Raw genomic sequence first — 21,958 nt, 5'->3', positions numbered from 1 at the left:
TCGAGGAGATGGTGATGGCAGGAAGTTGCGATCAAAGACTTGTGGTGGAGACACTGGCAGTGATCAGGGCCGCACCGAAAGCCACTGTGACACGCATATGCCACGCTAGACTCACGAACGGCGCTTGGCAGCAGCACGAGTGTTTCGGAATTGGGCGGCGGCGATGCAGGGTGGACATGACACCTGGGTGTGCCTGGCGAGCCTTCCAGCTGCTGCACTTGTGTCTGCCTATACACCCGCTCATCTCACGAGTGTTGGAGATCCAGAGCATACACGGCCAGCTCTCGACAAAGTCAGTGACGAATCGTCTTTACACTCGCCCTTGATCACCATCGCAGCATCTACCCTCTCCTCCCGCGGTACGCCTGCAGCTGCGACTTGCAATCGTGACTGGCGCAGGTCAGACATCAGCATAGAAGCAGTGTGACGGTGTGACTTGGGGCCCCTTCGCTGCTTACTGGGAAAACCTCGTCTGAGGAGCAGACGAAGAGCAAGTAAGCCACCTCAGAAGAGTGTCCAAGATGGACCCGCACGCTGCGTGATGGGCGCGAGGCGGAAGGGAGGCAGGAGCGGCGCCCAGCCTGCCAAGAAGAGCACAAGTCAAGAAGTCCGACCGCCATGCCTGCAGCATCACTCAACCAATCCACCTCGAACCTTTCTTGGCGTGGAGGATACGGCCGCCAGCCTCCCCAGCGATGCTGCTCCCAATCTACATTTGCTTCTTCTCCGCAAATAACCCTCTCCTGCGTCATCGACTCTGGACGTTGGACAATGAGCAGAGGTACCCAGCTTCAGAGAGCAAGAGGCAGCACTCATGACTCGCAGACGGCTTCTGCAGCACGCGCTCAATCACCCGAACGCCTTGGCAGCTCGGATATGAGAGTGCGGAGGGCAAGACGCATCTAGTGCGACTCCCTGAAATGTGGCAGTGACAGACCCACCAGAACGACCACAGGCCATCGCAGCATCCGACGACTAAAATATGGCCCTGCATACAGAAGGAGGCACTGACCACTACTCCGCCAGCGCCAAGACCTTCCCCGCTACCTCTGCAGGGCGGGGCAGAGGACAGCAGTAAACGCCGTACCCTCTTGCAGAGCGCAAGACCTGGAGAAGCAACATCACAACTGTACACCGTCAAAAGCCAAGAACTCATCGGAGACCTCGCCTTTGACGATATGCCTGGGTTGAGCAAGAACGAGGGCGATCCGAGCCCTGGTGAGGGAACGACTCGCAGCATATAAGACAGGGCAGGTTTCTGGGGCCCCAACGAGCAACGCGTCTTCGTCCAGATCCACTGCGAAAGCTCCTTGTTCCACCACCCTATCATTCGAAGCACCCTCATACACACCGCCAAAGATGGGTCTCCTCGACACTGCACACAAGCCTGGAGAGGACTACCCGAGCTTCTTTAATCTTTCGGGTGCTCCCTTGAGTCGTATGATCGGCTTTGCCGCCGGTACTGGCTTCGTGAGTGCCGAAAGCTAGCCAGGAAGTTGCGTGTCCTTGCTGACGCCGTGTCGCTCCCTCCTCTGCCACTTCACAGCTCCTGTTCGGCTTCGATCAAGGAGTCATGGGTGGTCTCCTCACCCTGCCCTCTTTTGTATCCACCTTTCCCGAAATCGACACCACGACCCCCGAGGGGTCTTCAGCCAACTCATCACAGACAGTCCTGCAAGGTCTCACCATTGGTCTCTACGAGATCGGTTGCTTCATCGGAGCCATTTCCTGTCTCTGGCTAGGAGACATGTTAGGACGACGCAAGATCATCTGGATCGGGACAATCATTATGATCATCGGAGCTATCATCCAGGCTGCTTCTTTCGGCATTGCCCAGCTCATCATAGGACGAGTCATTGGAGGTGTAGGGAATGGTATGCACACAGCGACTATTCCAGTATGGCAGTCAGAGTGCTCGCCTCCCCACAAGCGCGGTATGCTCATCATGGTCGAAGGAGCATTGATCACTGGCGGCATCGCCTTGGCCTACTGGATAGACTTCGCTTTCTACTGGCTAGACCCCTCTTCGAGCAACGATCCTGGAACCTACAGTCTTGACGACTACCCACACTCTTCCGCGTCTTGGCGGATTCCGATTGCCTTCCAGATCGTCCTCTGCATTCCCACTCTGGTAACGATCTGGATGCCAGAATCGCCCCGATGGCTTCTTCTGAGAGGAAGGGAATCCGAGGCTCGAGGAGTCCTTGCTTCGCTTGATAGGATTGCTCTCAATGATATCAGTATTGCCGTCAAAATCAAGGAGATCAAGGAGTCAATCGAGGAGGCACAGCACAAGGGTCTTCAAGATCTCTTCAAGCAAGGCAAGGAGAGGAACTTCCACCGAACGGCTCTTGGTTTCGTCATTCAGATGTTCCAACAGATCAGCGGTATTAATTTGATTACCTACTATGCCGCCACCATCTTCGAGAGCAATTTGGGGATCAACCCCCTCGTATCTCGCCTTCTAGCTGCAGCCAACGGTACGGAGTACTTCATCGCCTCATTCATCGCTGTATTCACGATCGAGAAGTTCGGTCGAAGGAAGCTGATGATCTTTGGGGCCATTGGCATGAGCGCTTGCATGGCAATCTTGACCGGTTGCACATCTCCAGCTGCACTCGACCCAGTCGGGGGTGACCCAACCGGAGAGGCTCAAAACGCAGCACCTGGATATGTCGCCGTCGTTTTCCTCTTCCTCTTCAACACCTTCTTCGCCATCGGATGGCTGGGTATGACGTGGTTGTATCCTGCTGAGATCACACCTCTGTCGATCAGAGCGGCTGCGAACGGTATCTCTACATCTGCAAATTGGCTCTTCAACTTTATGGTCGTCATGGTAACCCCAATCGCGTTTGCAAATATCCGAAACTACACATATCTGGTCTTCGCTGTCATTAATGCTTGCATTGCCATTACCTCGTGGTGGATCTTCCCAGAGACCGCGGGTCGATCGCTTGAGGAGATGGACGGTATCTTTGCTAGATCCTCGTACATCAATCCTCATGATGTTGTTAGGGTAGAGAAGGCGACTCCCAGGAAATACGACACCAAGGGTCGACTGCTGGAGCTCGAGAACGTGTTCTCTGAGGAAGGTGGAGTAGGCGAGAAGAAGACATCTGCGGGAGGACCATTGGAGCAGAGTTCTTCGGACCGGAGTAGCCAATAATGGGCTAGGGACCCTTTTGTGCCCCTTCGCCTACTTGAGACACGGAACGGGGCTTTTGTACCATCTTATGCTTTGGCAATGTAACAACTATGCCTCCCTCCACTCTTCATCTCAACTTATTCGCTCTAATGTCTCTCGATACGATGCCACTTGATCTACAAGCAGACATCTTCTACCTTTTCTTTGGAGCCAGGAGGGAGAAGCGCTGATGTGGATCTTCTCGCAGCAGCTATATTGTAGGCAACTTCTCCCTGCATGACACTTCCTGGTCACCTTGGGTAGTGGGACCTTCTGCCCAGTATTTGATGTCAAGGTCTGGCCCACCTAGCTGCCCGATGGTTTCATCATGCTCGGCGTACCTGGCTTCCCCGAGGGAGAAAGCCACTCGCGCTCCTGACGCCCTTGAACGTGGATGGACCATTGATGTTGCGATACAACTGTTAAGATGTTCTACAGCACGCTCATTTGATCCAAGCAGCACAGTCCGGCTCAAGTTTGACTGATGACTATGAGTACTGTCTTCGTTGGACTAGGCATCGCGGTCTCGAGCGGTGTCTCTTGAAGCCTGAGCTTTTTTGGAGGCGCGTGCGCCTCTGGCCGCCTTCCGCGTGCGAAGGGCGGAATTGTGTACCGCTCCAGTGCACTCGCGTCCCCTGATCCAGTCACCGAGGCGCATGTAGCCTTGGACGTAGAGACCGCTCTAGTGCGCTGCCAAGTGGTGCTGGTGCACTCCGAGAGGTGCATGCGAAGTCAGGCAGAGGAGACGAACAATCATAGATACGAACATACGAGTGGATTCTGCGGCGCGAGATATCCATTTAGTACGACGAAAAGGCGAGCAACCTGGTGGACTTTGCTAACCAAATTTTACGCTCCTGAAGGTGTAGCACTTCGGCTCCGTCGAGGAGGACCGCGCAACGGAAGGGGGGTGGCGCGCATTGCCAGCATGAAGAGTCTGAGGCTGCGTCTGCTGGTGCTGCGAGGTCTGCTCGTCTCTTCTTTTTCCTTCCTCTTCTTTCTTTCCTTTCCTTCCCTCCAGACACTCTCTCACGCTATCACCTACAATACACTTGTCTCACACATAGTCTAGAGGTACTCTACAGCCTTCTTCGACCACTGTCCACTCTCAATGAATAGTGAGTAGTAGAAGTGCATCGAGTCGACATGCGATCACTACCATGACAACTGACTCAGCTCTATCATCCGTTGACCAACAGTACTACGACATGACTACTCTATCGAGACTACTCTAACACACTTCACTAACACTTGTAATGCCGAACAACGTTAGCTATGGTCGCATCCAAGCGCGCCTCTACCCCTACGGCCAAATGCAAGCTCGCATGTGTGGACAAGCAATGACTGCTTTACTTTACTGTCGCACTTAAGGCTCATTAGTAGGTCAGTAGATGAAGTGTGACGACACAACATGCGAGCAATACTCGACAATTGACTCTGCATCACCATTTGCACTGCTACACAGTCTACCATCACGCATGCCGATGACGACATCGATTGCACCCCTACATGACATCGGTGGCCTTCGTTGATACTACCGACAACTCCTTTGATACAAGCAAATAAGTCATCAAGGTCTCCTTCAGTGCCGCACAGGCCCTCAACAAGCCTCGCAAGGTGGTCATCCAGCTCTGGCACGCTTCACACAATGGCCAACGCAAAGACGAGGGCATCGCATCGTTCGTAATCGATGTGGACCACCAACTGCATCTAGTAGCATCGAAACACGTGGGTGCCCTCACCGTCACGTCAAGAGGTGCAAGAATCCACAGCTGCGTACTCTGGTGATGTGGCATACGCTATGCATCGGGCACACCACTCCCGAAGAGAGTGCGAGGCAAGAGCTTGCTCAACTCCAATGGCCAGACATGCCCCCTCCATCGAGCCCAAATGACTTGGCCTGTGGCTCGGCGACGGCCTACACAGTGATATCATCATCTCTTCCTCCGATCTGCCCCGACAAGGCATTACCTTGACGCCTACGTCACCAGACTGAATGCCACCTGCCCTGCTGGAGCAGCCCCTCTCCATCTGCGAATCCGTCCCAAGGTCTTTCCTCCAGGCCATCAGGGTGTTCAGAGCAATGTCACGGTCTTCGACTTTGCTATGACCAGTACTTTCACGGTCACAATCACACGCATGACAATGAAAAGACGCTTCCTTCGTGGTTGTAAGCAGCACCGAGTCCATCTAGTTGCCACCAAACTTGTTGGAGCCGCTGTGGTTCCCAACAGAAAGGTTAACCAGGCAATCTCTGTATCGTCAGCTGGCACACATTGTGTGTCGGCTTCACGACTCCAGAGCAGCAAGCGCTACAGGAGCTCGCTCGGCTGGAATGACCCACCATCCCTGCGGCTCCTGAGTCGTATCTTCGACCTCGGCCCCCCACAATCACAAGTACGGCTCCCACGCACCTCTTCAGCTCGTCACCTGGCTCTCCCCCGACCAGTGACCCTCCCTTCGTGCCATCGAGTGACACCGATGAAACCTTCGAAGGAGGAAACCAAGCTGAACCCCACGAGAGCGACGGCAGCGACGAAGAAGGATCTGAGGCGAGTGACGGGGCGCCCGAGGCTCCCAGCTCGGATGCATTCGTTCAAGACGCAGCATACTCGCCCTTCCTCGTCCAGTATGTTGCCGAACGCCTCAAGGACCAGCGAGCCTGCCAATGCGGCGCCTCAAGGACCTTTCAGGTGACTTGTGGCAACGCTGACCAGGCGGAGCATCTTCAACGAGCGCTCCACTCTCCAGAGCTCGCTGCACGGGTGGATGCCAAGGCGCTGCTCCCGGGGTATTTGCACTCGCTGTCGGTGGAGCAATTCATGGACTCAAAGCACGTCAAGAACCCTCGAACGGGTGACCCCCCTCGAGGTGCGTTCTTGAAGCTCGGGAGGTACCCCTTCGAGGTCCTCCCGGAAGGAGGCGCTCAGGCCGAGGAGCTGCCCCTCGATCCAAACTGGCTGGGGAAGTGGCTCGGGGACGGCCTTCACAACGGCCCCACCATATTCTCCACAGAGTTGGAGGAGGCTCGTGCTCCATTGGACGCATACGTGGCGCATCTGAATGCTTCTCGCCCACACGGAGCAGCTCCTCTGCGCCTTCATATCTCACTCCACCTCAGCTGCCAAGCATGGTCTCGAACTAATCACACTGCTTGGAGCTTCTACACTGGAAGCTCCTTCCGCAAGGACGCCTAATCTTGGGCTCGTCTACGATAATCATGGGGACTTCTACGACGAACTAACGATAGGCAACCATGGGTCCTTCTACGACAACTAAACCCTAGGCATCGGTATTCAGCCCTCTGCTGAAAGAAATTCGTGATGGGGCGCAGCATTACCTGCGAGGGGCGCGAGACTATCCTCATGCAGCAGCAGGATTGCAGTTGCACCTCCGCTGTCTCTTTCTCTGCTTTACGCTCTCGTAGCCTCTCAATCGGTACTGTACCATCCTCCTCAGCTGTCCGCATAGGTCGCTCTCTCCTATATCGCGAGTGATCAGCGCCGGTGGGCGAATTCGATGTACGGTGAATGGTCCTGCCTTGACAACACCTTCAGGCACCGAGCTCGGATAACTTCAGGCAAGAGGAGGCATACTCGCCTAACCTCATCCGACGAGCCATCAGACGCCTCAAAAGCGACGACGCTTGCCAGTGTGGCGCTACAAGGACGTTCACATTGAGCTGCGGGACCGAGCCCAGCGCTCGGCTCCTTCTCATGGCCCTCTGTTCACTGCACTTGTCCATGAAAGTCGACCCCGAGGCGCTCCTACCAGGAGAGCCTCACATTATATCCGTGTCTCGGTACTTCGAGTCCCGACACGTGAACAATCCTGCTAGGGGCGAGCCTCCTCCCGGAGGCACATGGATCAAGCTTGCCAGATTCCCTTTCGAAAGTATGCCAACAGGAGACCCCCACACGGACAATCTGCCAATCGAGCCGAAGTTCCTAGGTCTCTGGCTCGGCGACGGGACGCATGACCAAGTGCGCATCGCCTCCTCCGATTTCGACGAGACACGAGAATACCTCGCTGGGTACGTGCACCGTCTGAATGCCACTCGGCCCCGTGGGGCGGCCCCTCTACACCTTCGTATCACTCCTCACATCATGGCAGAGGGGGCCATTCCCGCAAACGTCACGTGCTTCGAGTTCGCGATCGCGAGCACCTTCCGAGATCAGGAGGGATTCTACTGGAATCCCCTTCTCGATGGCCTGCATGCGCTTGGCATCTTTGCGAACAGAAAGGCGCGCAGGATCCCTGCTCGGTACCTCAGTGCAAGCGAGGGGCGCCGCTCTCGTCGGGGCTGATCGACACGGACGGCTGCCTAGTCGCCAGTACCTGGTACGAGTTCGATCAGGGTGCGGATCATCTTCTGCTCTTTGATCATACGCGACAGCTAGCGGATGGCTTGGGGATCAAGGTTGGTAGGACAACGAGGCATGTTTCGAGGAATCCGGCCAATCCGGCCGAAGAAAACGACGTGCTGCGTTGTTACATGTCTGGGCCACGGCTGGCCCTGATCCAGCCTCACCTCATGTTGCCTCGCAAGAGAGTACGCGGGGCGTTCTACGATAATCACCTGCGGACCTTCCGCGTGGAGTGGTTAATTGAAGGGAGACGCGTGCTGGGACGCAGGATCACCTGCGAGGGGCGCGAGGTCACCCTCGTACAGCAGGAGGATGGCTACATTCTGCAAGTAGGCTTTGTGTCATAGTGCTGTTCCACATCCCGTTTGACACTCTCATCGTCCCTGATTCGTACCAGCTCTCGAACATATCATCCTTTGCTGTCTCCTTAGTAGAGCCAATCCAAATTGTTGTGCAGGTCTTCATTCACATACGGTCTGATGAGTTACCCGAACAGCATCGCACAGCGGTGCTCGAGGATCTCGCAAAACGAGTCGTAGTATGAATTGTGAGCCCTCCTGAGCACCATGCAGCGCCACACACGGAGAATAACGGCTGGCTCAGGGGATTTCTTGCAGCTCTTGCAAGCTGTATGTAAGTGCTTGTGCCTTCCGAGTAGAGCACGTTGGCGGGAGAAGGAGAAGCCAGCGTCTGTTCGTGCTGGCACGGATATGAGCCTAGCGTACACGGCCAAGTCTTTCAGAGCAAGTCGGAGAGTGCGCGCCATGAGGGTATGGCGCCACACACACGCGCCACAATACTGTACTCACACGATAAGCCCTGATCTTTCACGGCAGGTGGCACCTGCCGGAGTTCTAGTCATGGAACCTGGAGCCTGGAGCCTGGAGCCTTCCGTAGCGTCGGGTAATTGGTTGCCCCGCTTCCCCAGACGCCACCGGTGCTAGAGCGGCAACCCGATGGGTAATCATCGCTTTACCCAGGAGTATTGATGTCCCGCCGTCGGCTTGGGTGATCACGCCGTCATCAAGATTGAAGCGTGGGCACTGCGTGGATATTCGGCAGGCCGCGTGGGAAACGCCGAAGCGGGCATTGGTCTGTCCTGTGACAAGGGCTCAGTACAAGGCTACGTCGGCGAGGGAGAGGCGGCATGAGGTGCTAGCGAGACCGGGGAGGGGGTTCCGGAGCCCCGCATTGGTCGCTGTGCCTGCGTCAGAAGCGAGAGGCGGACAGGGGCGCAGCACCTTGCCCTTCCCGCGGTGTGAAATGCTGACACCGTGTGCTGCTGCCTCTCTTTGGCTGCTGCAGGCAAGGGGTGCCACTTGAACAGCGCCAGCAGACTCCGTCGACGGGTTTCATCGGCAACAATGCCAGCTGCCGCGCCGACAAAAGTAGTCGCCTGGGGGTCCAGTGGCTGCTCACTCCGCCCTCGCTGCCCCTCATGCACGCTGCACGCTGCGTTTCATGGGTATCAGGCGCGCGGCAAATGAAGAGAGGAATTGATTGACAATCTCTGGATAGTACATCATCCGGGGGCGGAGCCGGCAGAGTTCGTCCAAACCGCCGCTGCGAGCAGCTGCCAAGGCGAAGGCGGCTCATCCTCCCTCGACATCCCGCCCCTTCGCTTCAGTGCCTTGGTCAGGTAACACACCGGAGCATCCTGGAGACAACCGGTTCTCGGCTAAGTCCTGTGTGGGGTATTTAAGAGTAGACTATGGGGCAGATGTCATCCCCCGTTCAGCCCCATTCAAGTGTCTTCTCCCTCAAGGCATCTAGAGTTGTGCTTATCTTTCCCCCAGCCTTAGAGTCCTCCTCGCCTCTTTCTCCCTCTCTCTTCCTCGTCATTTGTACATTCCCGCCGTCGCCTTCTACAGCTCGCACCTAGCTAGTCTGCCAAGATGGGTAGATTCAACCATACCACCGGTGATCGGGACTACCCGACTTTCTTCGGTCTGTCGGGTTTGGCTCTCAGTAGAATGATTGGTTTCGCTGCTGGTGCCGGTTTCGTGAGTGTTGCAGCGTTGACGACGCGTCCGCTCCACAAACCCGCACTCATCCCTTTCTCTCCTGGCTTATCTGCCCTGATGCTCGCAGCTTCTCTTCGGTTACGACCAAGGAGTCATGGGCGGCTTGCTCACTCTCCCTTCCTTCGTTGCGGTCTTCCCTGAAATCGATACGACTACCGGCTCCGGCACCAACGCCAAGTCTCATCAGGCTACTCTACAAGGAGTGGCGGTCGGCCTCTACGAAATCGGCTGCTTCATCGGTGCCATCTCTTGTCTTTGGCTCGGTGACGGCCTTGGACGAAGACCTGTGATCTGGATCGGAACTATCATCATGATGATCGGAGCTACAATTCAGTGCAGCTCCTTCTCTCTGGCGCAGCTCATCGTCGGTCGTATCGTCACGGGCGTTGGTAACGGAATGCACACCGCAACCATCCCTGTCTGGCAGTCAGAATGCTCGCCACCTCACAAGCGCGGGATGCTTATCATGGTCGAAGGTGCTCTCATTACCGGAGGGGTGAGTATTAGTGGGCGTCGCGCTTAACTGCGGAAATCAATTCACTGACCCGATCTGCTCCCCTCTCTTCCTTCTTCCATCCTCGTCACACCTCAAATAAATCCTCAACCGTCCCAGATCTGCATGTCATACTGGATAGATTTCGCCTTTTATTGGCTAGATCCTTCCTCTCGCTACGCCACGGGGAACTTCAACCTTGCTGACTTTCCCCACGCCTCAGCCGCGTGGAGGGTACCCATCGCCTTCCAAATCCTATTGTGTATCCCTACCCTTATCACCATTTGGATGCCTGAATCCCCTCGTTGGCTGATGCTCAAAGGCCGTGAGGAGGAAGCTAGGAGTGTCCTTGCATCTTTGGACCAGGTCAACATCCACGATCCTATCATTACGCTCAAGGCCAATGAGATTCGCGAATCCATCGAGGAAGCAAACCGCAAAGGACTCGGCGATCTCTTCAAGCAGGGCAAAGAGAGGAACTTCCACCGCACTGCACTAGGCTTTGTCATCCAGATGTACCAACAGATTTCGGGAATCAGTGAGTCTCTCTTAGAGGATTCTGGAGTGTGCTGCGGAAGGAAGCCGGTACAGAAGGAAGTTGGGACTTACCAAACATTTCGATCGACTTTTTCTCCACTTCTTAGACCTCATTACCTACTATGCTGCGACTATATTCCAGAACAATTTGGGCTTCAGCCCCCTAATTTCGAGAATTGTGGCAGCTGCGAACGGTACCGAGTATTTCCTGGCGTCCTGGATCGCAGTCTACACCATCGAGCATTTCGGTCGCAGGAAGCTCATGATCTTCGGAGCGATCGGAATGAGTGCTTGCATGGCCATCTTGACCGGCTGTACGTCTAAAGCTGCTCTGGATCCTGTTGGCGGCGTCGCTTCTAACAAAGCTCAAAATGCTGCCCCTGGTTACGTCGCTGTTGTCTTCCTCTTCCTCTTCAACACCTTCTTTGCCATCGGCTGGCTCGGCATGACCTGGCTCTACCCCGCCGAGATTACTCCGCTCTCTATCCGAGCCGCGGCTAACGGAATTTCCACCTCCGCCAACTGGCTCTTCAACTTCATGGTTGTCCTGATCACCCCAATCGCCTTCGCCAACATCTCAAACTACACCTACCTCATCTTTGCCGTCATCAACGCACTTATCGCGGTCACTTCCTGGTGGATCTTCCCCGAGACGGCCGGAAGGTCCCTCGAGGAGATGGACGGCATCTTTGCCCAGGCCTCCATGCTGGACCCTTACGATGTGGTCAGGATCGAGAAGAGGACGCCAAGGAGGTACGGTACCGATGGAAAGCTTCTCGACGCGGACAACATCCTCTCCGAGCAGGGAGAGGGCGGCATGCACGAGAAGAAGGCGAATGCTGGCGGCAAGGATGCCCTGGTACAGACCCGATCGGCAGACAGCAGCATGTAAACCTTGTGAACAAGTTGAACAAGGCCCGCTGACTTCTCTCCACCCATGTCACACTTTTTCTTTCACGCCTTTCATTATCGGCGACAGGTCTCGCTCGCTGGCTTGCCACGATACAGAATCACCATTTCTTTCATACCTTGCCTTTCCATTTAGAGTAGAAGGCGTGCTGCTTAGATGCCGGCTGCTCTGATGCTTCTTTATTCCTTCTTCCCACTTTATATATATGTTATATGCTTTACACTCATCTTCGCAGCGCAGCTTCGCGTGTGTGCTCCTTGTGCCAACGTCTGCTCACCGGAACATGTGATCGTCCAGTTCCTCGTCATACAGGCCAGAACCTCCGCCAATTAGAGCTAGTCGATCACTCGGGTGGCACAACTTAGGTCTGGTGCGTGCTGCACGAGGATGAGACTGCGACGGTAGCAGTCTGCAGTCCACCCCGCCGTGCAGGCTGCACATCAATCAGTCTGCCGTGCAGTCCGCCGTGCATGCAGTCAGGTCGTCCATTCACAAGTCAAGTCAAGCTCACATGCTCTTCGCTCTCGAAGGGAAGCGCAAGACAAGCTCGTCTGCCGTCTGAATGGCCAATCCCTCACCCCGCTCGCTGACGCACTAGCACAAGACTCTCCGTCCGCTCGCTACGCAAAATGCCTCACAGCTTGCCCTGTCGCTCACGCTGAATAGAAGAGAAGAGTGAACACAAGACGTATTGAATTATCGTTTCAATCTCTCTCTCTCTCATCGCCTCAGATAAAGCTCCTTCCACCTGCGCTGAGCCGCTCCCACTCCCCAATCAAATCGCGCTCATCATCAGTCCCACTGCCTCTTCACTCTGTGCCCTCACAGCCAACTCCAAACCTACCCCTTCTGCAGAAGAGTAGGTCATTCTCGCACGCGTGAGGACCTTTTGCTGCGCTGCCTTGCCTGCATTCACACCTACCACGGAGCCGGCAAGAGTGAGAGTGTGGACACTGCTGGAGGTGGGACTGTCGGTACCTCCCAGAGCTTCGAGACCAAGTAGTGGGATCAGAAGGTCGCATGCGTCTGGTTGCAGGAGAGATAAAGTGAAGCGAGTCAGTAATCTAGTTTCGGGTTCAATCTCCCCTCGCGCAGGTCAGACTCACCCTTGAGAGACGCAACAGCCGTGAGCGAGTACGTCTCCGTAGCACTAGCAGCGCCACTGCTTCCCAGCTCCCCCCACTCCCTCTCAAAGTCGCAGAATCTAGGCTGCACATAGTCGGACACGCCCAGATCCAGCGCCTCGATCTCGTATGAGTCTTCAAATCCTTCCTCTTCTACCTCGCCCGAAGATGGGTCTACCTCCTTTGTCGTGAAGCGCAGCGTGGCCGTCAGTGAGCCCTGTGGGAACTCATTCGCACCACCGTTGCGGGTAAAGGAGACGTAGACTTTTCCAGTGGGAGAGTCCTGATTCAGCAGGCCGACGGGTAGAATAAAGTCTTCCGTTAGACCGGCATCCTCTGCACCTCCCACCACTACGGCCACGTCCTCCAGCACGGCCTCAGAAAGAGTGTTGGTGACGTTGAATTGCAGGACAATGTGCTCTGCATAGACGTGCTTGACTGCCGTGACGACGTATTCCGTCTCCCTCTCTGTCAGCTCGACGGGCTTCGAAGAAGACTTCAGCAGAGGTCCATAGCTGGATAATTGCGAAATTGAGCTCAAATCCGACGCGTAGGCACTCTGAGCATCAGCGAAGGAGGAGCTCACACCACCACCATTTGCATGGGCACCGGCAGCAGACGTAGAGGCCACCTTGGAGGAGCCCTCGGAAGCCATGGCGACTTGCGAAGCAGCAGCCGTCTTGGCCCGCAGTGCCTCCTGCTGAGCTTCCTCTCGCGAGATTCTCGCGACGGAAGACACATCGAACGCGGCAGAGGACGGACCGGCAGTGAGGTAATTTTGCAGCTGAGTCTCGAGATCGTTGAGCTTAAAGGACGACTCATCCTTGATGAGGCGGTCGGCGAGAGTTGTGTTCGAGAGCAGCTTGAGATTGAGAGCAGCACGGTCTCGCACTTCATCATCCACGTCGTCCAAGCACCGGGTGAGCAGAACCTCGATGCGTCCAGCAAGCGCCTTGTCATTCACTCCGAATTTGGCGAGGGCATTGACGGCGGCAGCTCGCACAATGGCATTCTCGAGGATGACTCGGTTGTAGATGTAGCGAATGTACTTTTGCGGAGTGAGCATCTTGGGTCCTTCACTTCCCAGAACGTGGAGAACGCGTACGGAAAGCTTTGTGAACTCGCAGTCCTCGATGAACTCGCAAAGGTGCGCTAGAGCAGCCTCTTTGCAGTCCCCAATGAAGCGGATCATATCAAAGATTGCCTCCACGACTGCCTTTTTGAACTCGTACCCTCCTTCGTCGCGCAGGACGCCAGAGAGGAATGCAAGCATGGTGACCTGCTTCGTCGGGAACTTGAGCGTGAGAGAGCGGATAGCGTCCACTACGATGACCTTGAATTCATCCGAGATCTCGCTCATAAATGTGCTGATCTGCTTCATCAAGCGATCGACAGAGGCCTCGGTACCCGTCTTCAACAAGGTAGTGATGGCGTACGTTGCAACGCTTCGGTTGGGATCAGTGATGAGATTCTCCATGTCCACGTTGCAGTTCGACACGGCTGCCGGCTGAGACTGAGCGAGCTTGGCGAGCGTTCGGATCGCAGCGAACTTAAGAGTTGCCTTTGACGAGGAGAGGAAGAGCTGGAGGACAGCAATTGGGCGAGCGAGCTCGGCAGTAGTGACTCCCCTCATCTCGCAAATGGCTCGAGCAGCTTCATAATTGACCATGTCAGACTTGTGTCTGAGCCAGTTCTCCAGAAGCTCCATCATGACACCCCGGAGGTTGGGGTCCTCCTCTGCCACCTTGGCAGCGTACCTGACCAACATGCACAGAGCCATCGGGCTGCGCAGGACCGGTGCTGAGGTTCCGCGGCCAGAGGCAGCGCCTGAAAGCTGCTGCACGAGCTTCGTGACTGCCATGCGGTCGCTCGATCGGATGAGGTAGAGGAGACCGAGGGCATGGTACTGGACGATGTTGGAGCTGCTAGGAATGCTTTGGAAGCCACCCTGGCTCTGCTGCTGCTGTCCACCACCACCTAGTCCAAAGCCAAAGCCACCAAATCCGCCTCCACCACCGCCCGATGAGGACTTGGGGCTGATGGCTTCCTGCGCTTCATTTCCCCATCGCCTGACTACATCTCGAGCGCCAACCTGTAGGTGGTAAGAGGAGACGAGGGCAGCAGACGAGATGGATGTGTTTCGATCGACGATGGCGGACTTGAAGAAGCGCTCTAGTCCCTGAACCATAGATGGGTCGACCACGCGGCTGAGAGCTCTGATGGCATTGGGCCGGTAGATGACTTCTACGTTGGGTTGCATGTCCTTCATAATAGAGGCGGTGACCATGATGACATCGTCTGCAAGCGGGCAGAGCTCCTTGATGGCTAGATACACCATCTGACGGAGGGCAGACTAGACGAGAGGGAATATAAGATAGCCAGGCATCTTCGTGAGCTCCGCATCCCTCGCTATGCACCATCAACCTCCCATCTCCACTACTCACGTCCTTGTTCTGAAACAGCTTTGTACACCCAAAGAAGAGCGTCGTTGCCTCCTGCCTTCCAAAAGTCTCCCCAGTATACAAGAGATACAGGACCTTTGTGAGTACAATTCTGCACTTTCTAGGGGAGACGGGCGTCTCATTGAAGGCTCTAGCTTCTTGTACCACCGAGGCCTTGTCCTGGTAAAAGGAGCCTACACCGCCCGCCTCTTCGTTCTTCTTGCTGAGCGACATTGCGCAGAAAGGAGAGCCGGGAGCACGAGAAGTATGGGTAGAGAAGTGGAGACCGCGTGTGTAAGGGGTGTTCAGAGGGGGAGGAAAGGGTCAGCGCCCTGGGCTGTGGTGTTGGTATGGCAGAGACGGGCGATGGAAGGAGCGGAAGCCTGGCTGCCTGTGCGTGTGTGTGTGTGTGTGTGTGTGTGTCTCGCAGCCAGAAGCTCCAGCTCACGCCCCTTCCCCGCCCAGGCGCGCCTCTCGCCCCCCGCCCCGCGCCTGTCTGCCTGCCTGTGCCTCCGCCTCGCTCGCTCGCTCACCTGGACCAGAGGAGCTCCTGCGCCCGCCTCTGTACAGCTGCCACTACCTGGCCCGTTCCTTCATACGTGGGTAGGGAGATGATCAGCTCATGACTCGCCATCTTGAGCAGAATATCAGATGAGGTCGAGATGTCAAGAGTGGATACGGAGCATAGGGAAGGGGTGAGCCAGGTTGGGCAATGCCAGGCAGGCAGCAGCACGACAAGGAAGCAAATGAGGGCCGTGTGCCTGACTGCCCATGCAGCATCGCCGACGGAACGGCATGGGAAAGTTTCGAGAGCAAATGATCGTACGATGTGAGGCAAATGCTTTGTATTGAGAGTACGAATGTGGACAGACTTGAGGCTTTGTAGTCTCCCAGCCTGCCCTTTAGTACATCTCTATCCGTCTTCTTCTCTCACTACTCAGTCCACATCCAAGCTGCCCAAGACCTCGTCTCCCCTCTCCCAGAAGCTCTCAAACAAATTGATCAAATGATCCACGTCCCTCGTTCCGCACATCTCTCGAATGGAATGCATCGCCAATTGCGGGATCCCCAGGTCCAGTGTGCGAATTCCATTCTTGGACAAGAGGGGGCCAATAGTCGAGCCGCACGGCATATCATTGCGCATGGAGAACTCTTGCAGTGGGACCCCTGATGGAGAGGAAGAGCGCGCAAGACGAGCCCAGCGGCGCACCAGGAAGGTGGTCACGGCCGTCGAGGCGTAGCGCTGCTTGTAGTTCGTCTTGACCACCACTCCCTCGTTCAGCTTGGCCGAATTGTTTGCCTCGTAATAAGACGTATAGTTGGGATGGATAGAGTGGGCCATGTCCGACGAGATGAGGAATGACTTGGCCAGTGCAGCATCATACCCGTCTCCTGCACCCTGGAAGGCTCGCACGCCATTCACCTGGATCCCAGCCAAGCGACGGATCAGCGAGGGAAGCATGTTCGACTCGGCTCCGTGGTTGCTGACACTGCCCACTTCTTCATTGTCAAAGAGGCAGATGGCTCGGATCGCGCCAGAGGTGGAGAGATTCGTGCTCTCCGGCGTCAGACTGGAGATGAGTGCAGTCGTAGCGCAGAAGCAGCTCATGAGATTATCCAATCGGGCTGAATTGATAAACTCGTTGTGTGCACCTCCGATGCTTGCACCTTGAGTGTCAAAGAGGGAAAGCTCAAAGTCTTGGATCTGCTCTGGAGATACTGACAGCTCTTCTGCAAGGATGTTGAGCAGGGTAGAGTGGTGCTTTGACTGCATGGTGGGAGTCCCGACGACGCCTGCAGCCCCCTCTGCCTCTGCACCCGCCGAGTCGGCCGACTTCGCGTTGAGCTGGTCTGAGACGAGACCCAGGATGGGTACCATGTTGTCCTCGACGTTGGCCTTGTATCCATCATTGGCGGAGCGGTTGAGGTGGATTGCCAAGTTGGGAATCCTCAAGATGGGCCGGTTGATGTGGACCAACTTGGAGTGGAATGTGCTACAGTCTTGGGATGCATCTCCCGCGACGATGACTCTGCCAGACAGTCCCAGGTCCCGGTCCCACCAGGTACTCCATAGACCTCCACCATATGTCTCTACGCCGACCTGAATGAATCCCGCCTTTTCCTTCTTCGTGACGGGCTTTAGCTTGAAACACGGCGAGTCGGTGTGAGCTCCGACTACATGTACTCCTCCCTGGCCTGGTGTAAAGTCTCCTCCGACGGCAAAGGCGACGAGGGCGGACTGATTGCGGGTATAGTAGTACTTTCCGCCTCGCTGCAAGTGGTGATCCCAAGCTTCGGACTCCTTGAGCTTCTTGAAGCCAGCTGCCTCGAGGAGGAGCGAGGAAGTGTGAACTGCATTGAACGGGTCTGGGGATGCATCTACGTACTTGATAAAGTCGAGTGCGGAAGCAGGGGGAGCTGGTGCCGAGGAAGTCGAGTAGGAAGCTGAGGTATTGGTCATGATGGATAGACGAGGAAAGGAGAGGCTTGTAGAAGGCGGGGAGGGTGAATCCGATAGACGCTCGTAGCCCGAGGACATCGACGAGGGGCGATGCTGAGAGGTGATTCGATGCAGGGCAGTCGATGTAGTGAGCAGCCTGCGGTGGGGGTTGCGGTGGAGTTGGCTGCGGCAGAGGCTGATGTAGGGGCTGCGTGCGTGGCCGATGAGCATAGGCTGGCTGTACTGCACTGGCGATGATAAGTGATGGTGACCTGGGCTGCGAGGGATGGGATGCGCCCCTGCCTGCGCCTGGATTCGTCCGCATGGTGTCGTCTGCCTGTCCTCCATCCGCCCCGCCCCGTCCGCTTGGGCCCAGATTGTTCTCAAGTTGCAGAGACGCGGAAGCGAGGCCTGCAGCCGCACGGTCCAGCCGTGGGAGCAAAAGGCTGGCCCAGGAAGATTTGTCATTTGATGCATGGTGTCTTCGTCCTTTGCCCTGCGTTGCTTGGTTGCTCCTCTGCCAGCTAACCACTGCCACATGCGCCATGCCCGCCCTACCGAGGGCCCCTGACACCTTCCAGGCGGATCACGGGCTCCTCAATACCGCCTTTGAAGCATACAGGCTCGTATCTTCTCATGATGCTCATCCCGCATATTCCGTCAAGGCAACAAGCCATCGCCTGCCCCTGTCCATCACACTGGCACAGCTCAATCCTCCCGCTAATTCGCCCTCACTGGGATTCAAGGACCTCAAGGATCGCTTCACTCACGAGAAGCTCGTACCTGGATCCATCCGTGGTCACCTAGCATACGTAGACGATGGATCCTTCGTGGTGCTCATCGTATTCGCTCCAGAGTCCCAGCGACCTACTTTTCATCCCCTCTTCAATCTCTCCCCGCCTGACAGCTATACTCTGCGCGGTCTCCCCAGCATACATGCGCTCCCTGATGGCAGATGGCTTGCAGCAGACGGCATGAACAGGATGACCCTTATCGAGAGTCAGCGGCAAGGTACCAGGTGGACACCAGAGACCCTCGACGCCTACACCATCCAACAGACTCAACAGCAAACTTCCCGTGTACTTGCCGCGAGGCAGCAAGGCGACATCGTTCATGTTCTGCTGCAATCGGCGCGAAAGGAAGCGCCTCCTCCCGCTCCGGTAGTAGAGATGGGGCCTCCGCAGCCGCCTGGCAAGACAGTCTTCAATGTGTCCCTTTTGGCGCTGCCACCACCTCGAAAGAATCAACGCCAAGAGACGCCTGCACTGGCCGAGGTCAAGTGGACCGTCACGGGCGAAGAAGCGGCTTACTACGCTATGCTCCACTCTGACAGCCAGGCCACGCTCGTGTCTGAAGCATCCTTTGGCGAAGCGGCAGCCAAGGGTCCACGTCCTGCCGATGCTAATTCTGGCACTTCTCGAGCAACACTTGCAACCCCTAGCGCCCCATCAGCAGCTCCTCAAGCACCCAACGGGACGACTTCCCCTCCTTTCCTCTGGCTACAGACCCCAGATTCGCTGACAGTGGTGTTCCAGCTACCCCATCGCTTGACAAAGAATGACTTTCGCGTTCACTTCTCTCCGCATGGCCTTAGTCTTTCCCTCGCTCATTCGGCATTGGACGCCCTCAAGCCTCAAACGCCTCGTATTGTCGAGCTTAATGGTGCAGGGGACGAGGGCGCTGGGCTGGAGCAGACCAATAGCTCCGAAGCCCAACTTGCCAAATCCTTGCTGGCCGGGCGCTATCGTTCACGTTCCCTCTGGGCTCCCATCGACCCGTCGAGCAGTGTCTGGACTTGGGAGCACGTCGGGAGGACTGAGCGGGAGAAAAAGGGGCTCCTCACACTCTACCTCGAGAAGAAGGACGAGGGTACACGCTGGACAAGAGTATTTGAGCGTCCTGCAGCCACCAAGAGGCAAGCTGCAGGAGCGAGCAATGACAAGAGGTCGAGACCCATGATCGGTGGATCGAAGTCTAGTACGAGGCGCGATGACGCGGAGCGGTTGCGTGATGCCGAGGACGATTTCGACGCCCAGGCTCAGGTAGAGCACGCCGACTTTGATGGGGCCGTGGACGAGGACGATCCACCGGAGACGATGGACCCTAGTGAGCTCCTTGCGATGGTCGAGTCTCTGGAAAAGTACACTGCTCCCGAGGGCAGTGACTTCGACGGTGATCCTCACCCGCGCATCGATGGGCCTGATGTGGGTTTTGGGAACAGGGAGAGCTTACTGCACAACCAGCTCGAGCCAGAGGACGCAACAGTGGGCAAGAAGCTGCGTCTCACGACCATCTCGCAGGACTGTGGAGGAAGAGAGAGCCCCGCTGTCGATACGCACCCTGAGACGTCCAATCTCTGGAGTCTTGCTGCTCCTCTACCAGAGACGGACAGTTCGGCGCCTCTCGTGGTGCGTAAAGACCTTGACGGGCTCGTCTTTCTCCCAGCCGACGAGCAGGACGCACAGGGCAGGCGACCCTGGAAACACCTTGATACGCTTCCCGCTCTGTCCTTTGTCCTTGCCTCGAAAAGAGACCTGAGTAGGGTCTACGTGCGGTACTCTCCCCTACGAGGTCCTGCTGCCAGCGCAAGGCCGCGGAGGTACGACTCGCTTGTCCTGGCATTCGAGTCACCTGTCCTTACTCCGAGCTCGTCTTCCTCATCCCCAGGTAGTGCAGGAGCCACCCACGCCGGCAACCTCTTCGTCTACTATGGTCAAGAGCTCTCCCGGACTGAAGGTAGCGACGAGCTCGAGGGTTCAAAGGAGAAATTTGCTTCCTCACGAGTGATCAGATTGGATGCAGAATTGGGGGAGGATGAGCAGGCGAGAAGCGAGGGTAGTGGTGCGCTCATGGGGGTAGCGGCTGTCAAGTTGCCCTTTGCCGAGGCTGAACGTGAACATGGACATGAGCAAGGGAGGGAACTGGACGAGGTGTTGGTGTGCCTTTGCGAGAGGAGACTAATTATGCTAAGAGGTGTGTTGTGATAATCAAACCCTGATACGGACACGGACACGGATTTGTATAATTCCTAGTTGGCCATCGAACCGTAGCTTGTAATTGAAAGGTCATTGCTAATACTACTCTGCAATCTGCGCAATCCGCTGCTCCCAACTGCTCTGATCAATCTGCTCAAAATCCTCTACAAGACGTCTGCCAGGTCAATCTTGACTCCTGGGCCCTGCGTAGAGCTAATGTGCATCCCCTTGATCACCGCCTTTGCCCTCTTGATCAACTCGGGTGGGGGCGGTGTCCCCTCTTGCCTCTTTGGCATCTTGAAACTCGAAGCCTCCTGAGAAGCCTTGGCGGTTGAGCCTCCACCGGAGAGACCAGAAGTGGCGCGCTCTAGGACCGAGGTCAGCATGGCGAAGATGTTTGTGCGAAGCTGGGCCTCGGTGAAGTGCAGTCGGCCGACGGCTGTAAGGCGGGGAGGGAACGACAGAGAGACATGGTGTTGTGAGAATGCGTGAGCAACAAGGCAGTCGTGTGGATTCTCTCAGCTCTGCCGACTCACCAGCTCGAATCACTGCCTGCTTATCTCCCCTCCAGTCGATCCCACCAATCGCCTCATCAATTGCCTTTCTCATATCCTCCTCACTCGCAGCAACTGTCCCCCTCTTGACATTCGGCATCAGACCTCTCGGTCCCAAACTCCTAGCCAGAGCTCGGCTGACTGCACTCATAATATCGGGAGAAGCAAGGACCTTGTCAAAATCCCCTGCCCGATTCTCGCCTACGGCTTGGATCAGCTCCGCACCGCCTACGATGATGGGTACGCCCGCTTTCTGAGCCGCCTTGGCTGCGTCGGCTGCAGGGGAGCCGTCTTCTGCAAAAATGAGGAGCCTGGGAGGCTTAAGTGCTGGAGAGTGAGGAAAAGAGATGCGTCCACGAAGCGCATTGGCTTGGTGCGAGGAAATGCCAGTCTTGATGTAGATCTCAAAGGCATTGAAAGGTTTTGTCACCTCGACGGATTTCAGCAAGCGGTACGCGTCTGACAGAAGGTACGTCTGGTTGCGAGAGATGACGTGAGGGTCGGCTGCTAGCTTCGCCTGACGTTCCCGACGCCGAGCGGCCTTGACTGCATCTTTGCCTTCTCCTGGGCGAGACTTGCCTAGGGCAATGGCAGAGGAGGTAAAGGAGCGTGCGGGTGATGGAGACGAGGAGGAAGAAGAGGAGGAGGAGCAGGCGAGGGTAGAGGTGTATGATGAGAGGTCGGCAAGTGTCACCAGACTTGTCGTCGCTAGACTACGTCGGGCTGGGCGCAGTAGCGATGTCATGGCGGCGGCGGCGACAGGGTGAGATGAAGCCTTCGTACTGAGGGATCTCGGAAGGAAGGACTGGATCTGACACTTTTGGCACTGGGACAGCCTTACGTCACGTGGTCACACATCGGAACGGAGCCAAGTCCTTCTCTTCAAAGGCGAATAGCGCTTGAATCAGG

The 21,958-nt window shown here is 56.2% G+C and overlaps 10 protein-coding genes across 10 annotated transcripts; 7 read left to right on the top strand and 3 right to left on the bottom strand.

Annotated features, from left to right (window-relative positions):
* Nucleotides 1-119: 119 nt before the first annotated feature.
* Nucleotides 120-495, top strand: BCV69DRAFT_284075 (hypothetical protein). Its single transcript, XM_025492916.1, has one exon. It carries the CDS (start codon nucleotides 164-166, stop codon nucleotides 425-427), a length of 264 nt encoding a protein of 87 aa, XP_025346605.1. The 5' UTR covers nucleotides 120-163; the 3' UTR covers nucleotides 428-495.
* Nucleotides 496-1,459: 964 nt separating this feature from the next.
* BCV69DRAFT_39054 (sugar transporter STL1) lies at nucleotides 1,460-3,319 on the top strand. Its single transcript, XM_025495247.1, has one exon. It carries the CDS (start codon nucleotides 1,574-1,576, stop codon nucleotides 3,164-3,166), a length of 1,593 nt encoding a protein of 530 aa, XP_025346604.1. The 5' UTR covers nucleotides 1,460-1,573; the 3' UTR covers nucleotides 3,167-3,319.
* A 470-nt stretch (nucleotides 3,320-3,789) lies between these two features.
* On the top strand, nucleotides 3,790-4,384 carry BCV69DRAFT_39899 (hypothetical protein). The gene is made up of 2 exons (XM_025495250.1): nucleotides 3,790-4,302; nucleotides 4,361-4,384. Exon 1 carries the CDS (start codon nucleotides 3,909-3,911, stop codon nucleotides 4,254-4,256), a length of 348 nt encoding a protein of 115 aa, XP_025346603.1. The 5' UTR covers nucleotides 3,790-3,908; the 3' UTR covers nucleotides 4,257-4,302; nucleotides 4,361-4,384.
* Nucleotides 4,385-4,832: 448 nt separating this feature from the next.
* BCV69DRAFT_300273 (hypothetical protein) lies at nucleotides 4,833-6,463 on the top strand (the record flags this gene model as incomplete). The annotated part of the gene is made up of 3 exons (XM_025494440.1): nucleotides 4,833-4,867; nucleotides 5,607-6,214; nucleotides 6,306-6,463. The coding sequence occupies 3 exons, from the start codon at nucleotides 4,833-4,835 to the stop codon at nucleotides 6,461-6,463; spliced, it is 801 nt and encodes a 266-aa protein (XP_025346602.1).
* A 131-nt stretch (nucleotides 6,464-6,594) lies between these two features.
* On the top strand, nucleotides 6,595-7,585 carry BCV69DRAFT_39932 (hypothetical protein). Its single transcript, XM_025495251.1, has one exon. It carries the CDS (start codon nucleotides 6,901-6,903, stop codon nucleotides 7,489-7,491), a length of 591 nt encoding a protein of 196 aa, XP_025346601.1. The 5' UTR covers nucleotides 6,595-6,900; the 3' UTR covers nucleotides 7,492-7,585.
* A 1,939-nt stretch (nucleotides 7,586-9,524) lies between these two features.
* BCV69DRAFT_250965 (sugar transporter STL1) lies at nucleotides 9,525-11,497 on the top strand (the record flags this gene model as incomplete). The annotated part of the gene is made up of 4 exons (XM_025490404.1): nucleotides 9,525-9,554; nucleotides 9,643-10,071; nucleotides 10,189-10,606; nucleotides 10,713-11,497. 4 exons carry the CDS (start codon nucleotides 9,525-9,527, stop codon nucleotides 11,495-11,497), a joined length of 1,662 nt encoding a protein of 553 aa, XP_025346600.1.
* Nucleotides 11,498-12,252: 755 nt separating this feature from the next.
* BCV69DRAFT_284071 (Coatomer, gamma subunit) lies at nucleotides 12,253-15,372 on the bottom strand. Its single transcript, XM_025492915.1, has 3 exons — nucleotides 15,084-15,372; nucleotides 12,622-14,992; nucleotides 12,253-12,541 (listed from the first exon to the last, which is right to left on the bottom strand). The coding sequence occupies exons 1-3, from the start codon at nucleotides 15,312-15,314 to the stop codon at nucleotides 12,291-12,293; spliced, it is 2,853 nt and encodes a 950-aa protein (XP_025346599.1). The 5' UTR covers nucleotides 15,315-15,372; the 3' UTR covers nucleotides 12,253-12,290.
* A 645-nt stretch (nucleotides 15,373-16,017) lies between these two features.
* BCV69DRAFT_287959 (aspartyl aminopeptidase) lies at nucleotides 16,018-17,541 on the bottom strand (the record flags this gene model as incomplete). Its single annotated transcript, XM_025493597.1, has 1 exon — nucleotides 16,018-17,541. The coding sequence occupies one exon, from the start codon at nucleotides 17,539-17,541 to the stop codon at nucleotides 16,018-16,020; it is 1,524 nt and encodes a 507-aa protein (XP_025346598.1).
* Nucleotides 17,542-17,899: 358 nt separating this feature from the next.
* BCV69DRAFT_38965 (hypothetical protein) lies at nucleotides 17,900-20,606 on the top strand. The gene has a single exon (XM_025495246.1). The coding sequence runs from the start codon at nucleotides 18,066-18,068 to the stop codon at nucleotides 20,502-20,504; it is 2,439 nt and encodes an 812-aa protein (XP_025346597.1). The 5' UTR covers nucleotides 17,900-18,065; the 3' UTR covers nucleotides 20,505-20,606.
* On the bottom strand, nucleotides 20,300-21,836 carry BCV69DRAFT_284070 (ribosomal protein L1). Its single transcript, XM_025492914.1, has 2 exons — nucleotides 21,032-21,836; nucleotides 20,300-20,934 (listed from the first exon to the last, which is right to left on the bottom strand). The coding sequence occupies exons 1-2, from the start codon at nucleotides 21,792-21,794 to the stop codon at nucleotides 20,660-20,662; spliced, it is 1,038 nt and encodes a 345-aa protein (XP_025346596.1). The 5' UTR covers nucleotides 21,795-21,836; the 3' UTR covers nucleotides 20,300-20,659.
* Between the last annotated feature and the right edge of the window lie 122 nt (nucleotides 21,837-21,958).

The sequence above is a fragment of the Pseudomicrostroma glucosiphilum genome (genome assembly GCF_003144135.1).
Source record: "Pseudomicrostroma glucosiphilum strain MCA 4718 unplaced genomic scaffold BCV69scaffold_11, whole genome shotgun sequence".
NCBI classification, from domain to species: domain Eukaryota; kingdom Fungi; phylum Basidiomycota; class Exobasidiomycetes; order Microstromatales; family Microstromataceae; genus Microstroma; species Microstroma glucosiphilum.
This window is presented reverse-complemented; position numbering and strand designations above follow the sequence as displayed.

Excerpts from the sequence above, each read along its gene's own strand:
- BCV69DRAFT_284075 (XM_025492916.1), top strand. The coding sequence starts at position 164 with ATGCAGGGTGGACATGACACCTGGGTGTGCCTGGCGAGCCTTCCAGCT.
- BCV69DRAFT_39054 (XM_025495247.1), top strand. The coding sequence starts at position 1,574 with ATGGGTGGTCTCCTCACCCTGCCCTCTTTTGTATCCACCTTTCCCGAA.
- BCV69DRAFT_39899 (XM_025495250.1), top strand. The coding sequence starts at position 3,909 with ATGCGAAGTCAGGCAGAGGAGACGAACAATCATAGATACGAACATACG.
- BCV69DRAFT_39932 (XM_025495251.1), top strand. The coding sequence starts at position 6,901 with ATGGCCCTCTGTTCACTGCACTTGTCCATGAAAGTCGACCCCGAGGCG.
- BCV69DRAFT_284071 (XM_025492915.1), bottom strand. The coding sequence starts at position 15,314 with ATGTCGCTCAGCAAGAAGAACGAAGAGGCGGGCGGTGTAGGCTCCTTT. Across the intron at positions 14,993-15,083 it reads AGCTGTTTCAGAACAAGGAC|TCTGCCCTCCGTCAGATGGT; the intron begins GTGAGTAGTGGA and ends CCTCTCGTCTAG. Across the intron at positions 12,542-12,621 it reads GGCTGTTGCGTCTCTCAAGG|ACGCATGCGACCTTCTGATC; the intron begins GTGAGTCTGACC and ends TCCTGCAACCAG.
- BCV69DRAFT_38965 (XM_025495246.1), top strand. The coding sequence starts at position 18,066 with ATGCCCGCCCTACCGAGGGCCCCTGACACCTTCCAGGCGGATCACGGG.
- BCV69DRAFT_284070 (XM_025492914.1), bottom strand. The coding sequence starts at position 21,794 with ATGACATCGCTACTGCGCCCAGCCCGACGTAGTCTAGCGACGACAAGT. Across the intron at positions 20,935-21,031 it reads GCAGGCAGTGATTCGAGCTG|CCGTCGGCCGACTGCACTTC; the intron begins GTGAGTCGGCAG and ends CCCGCCTTACAG.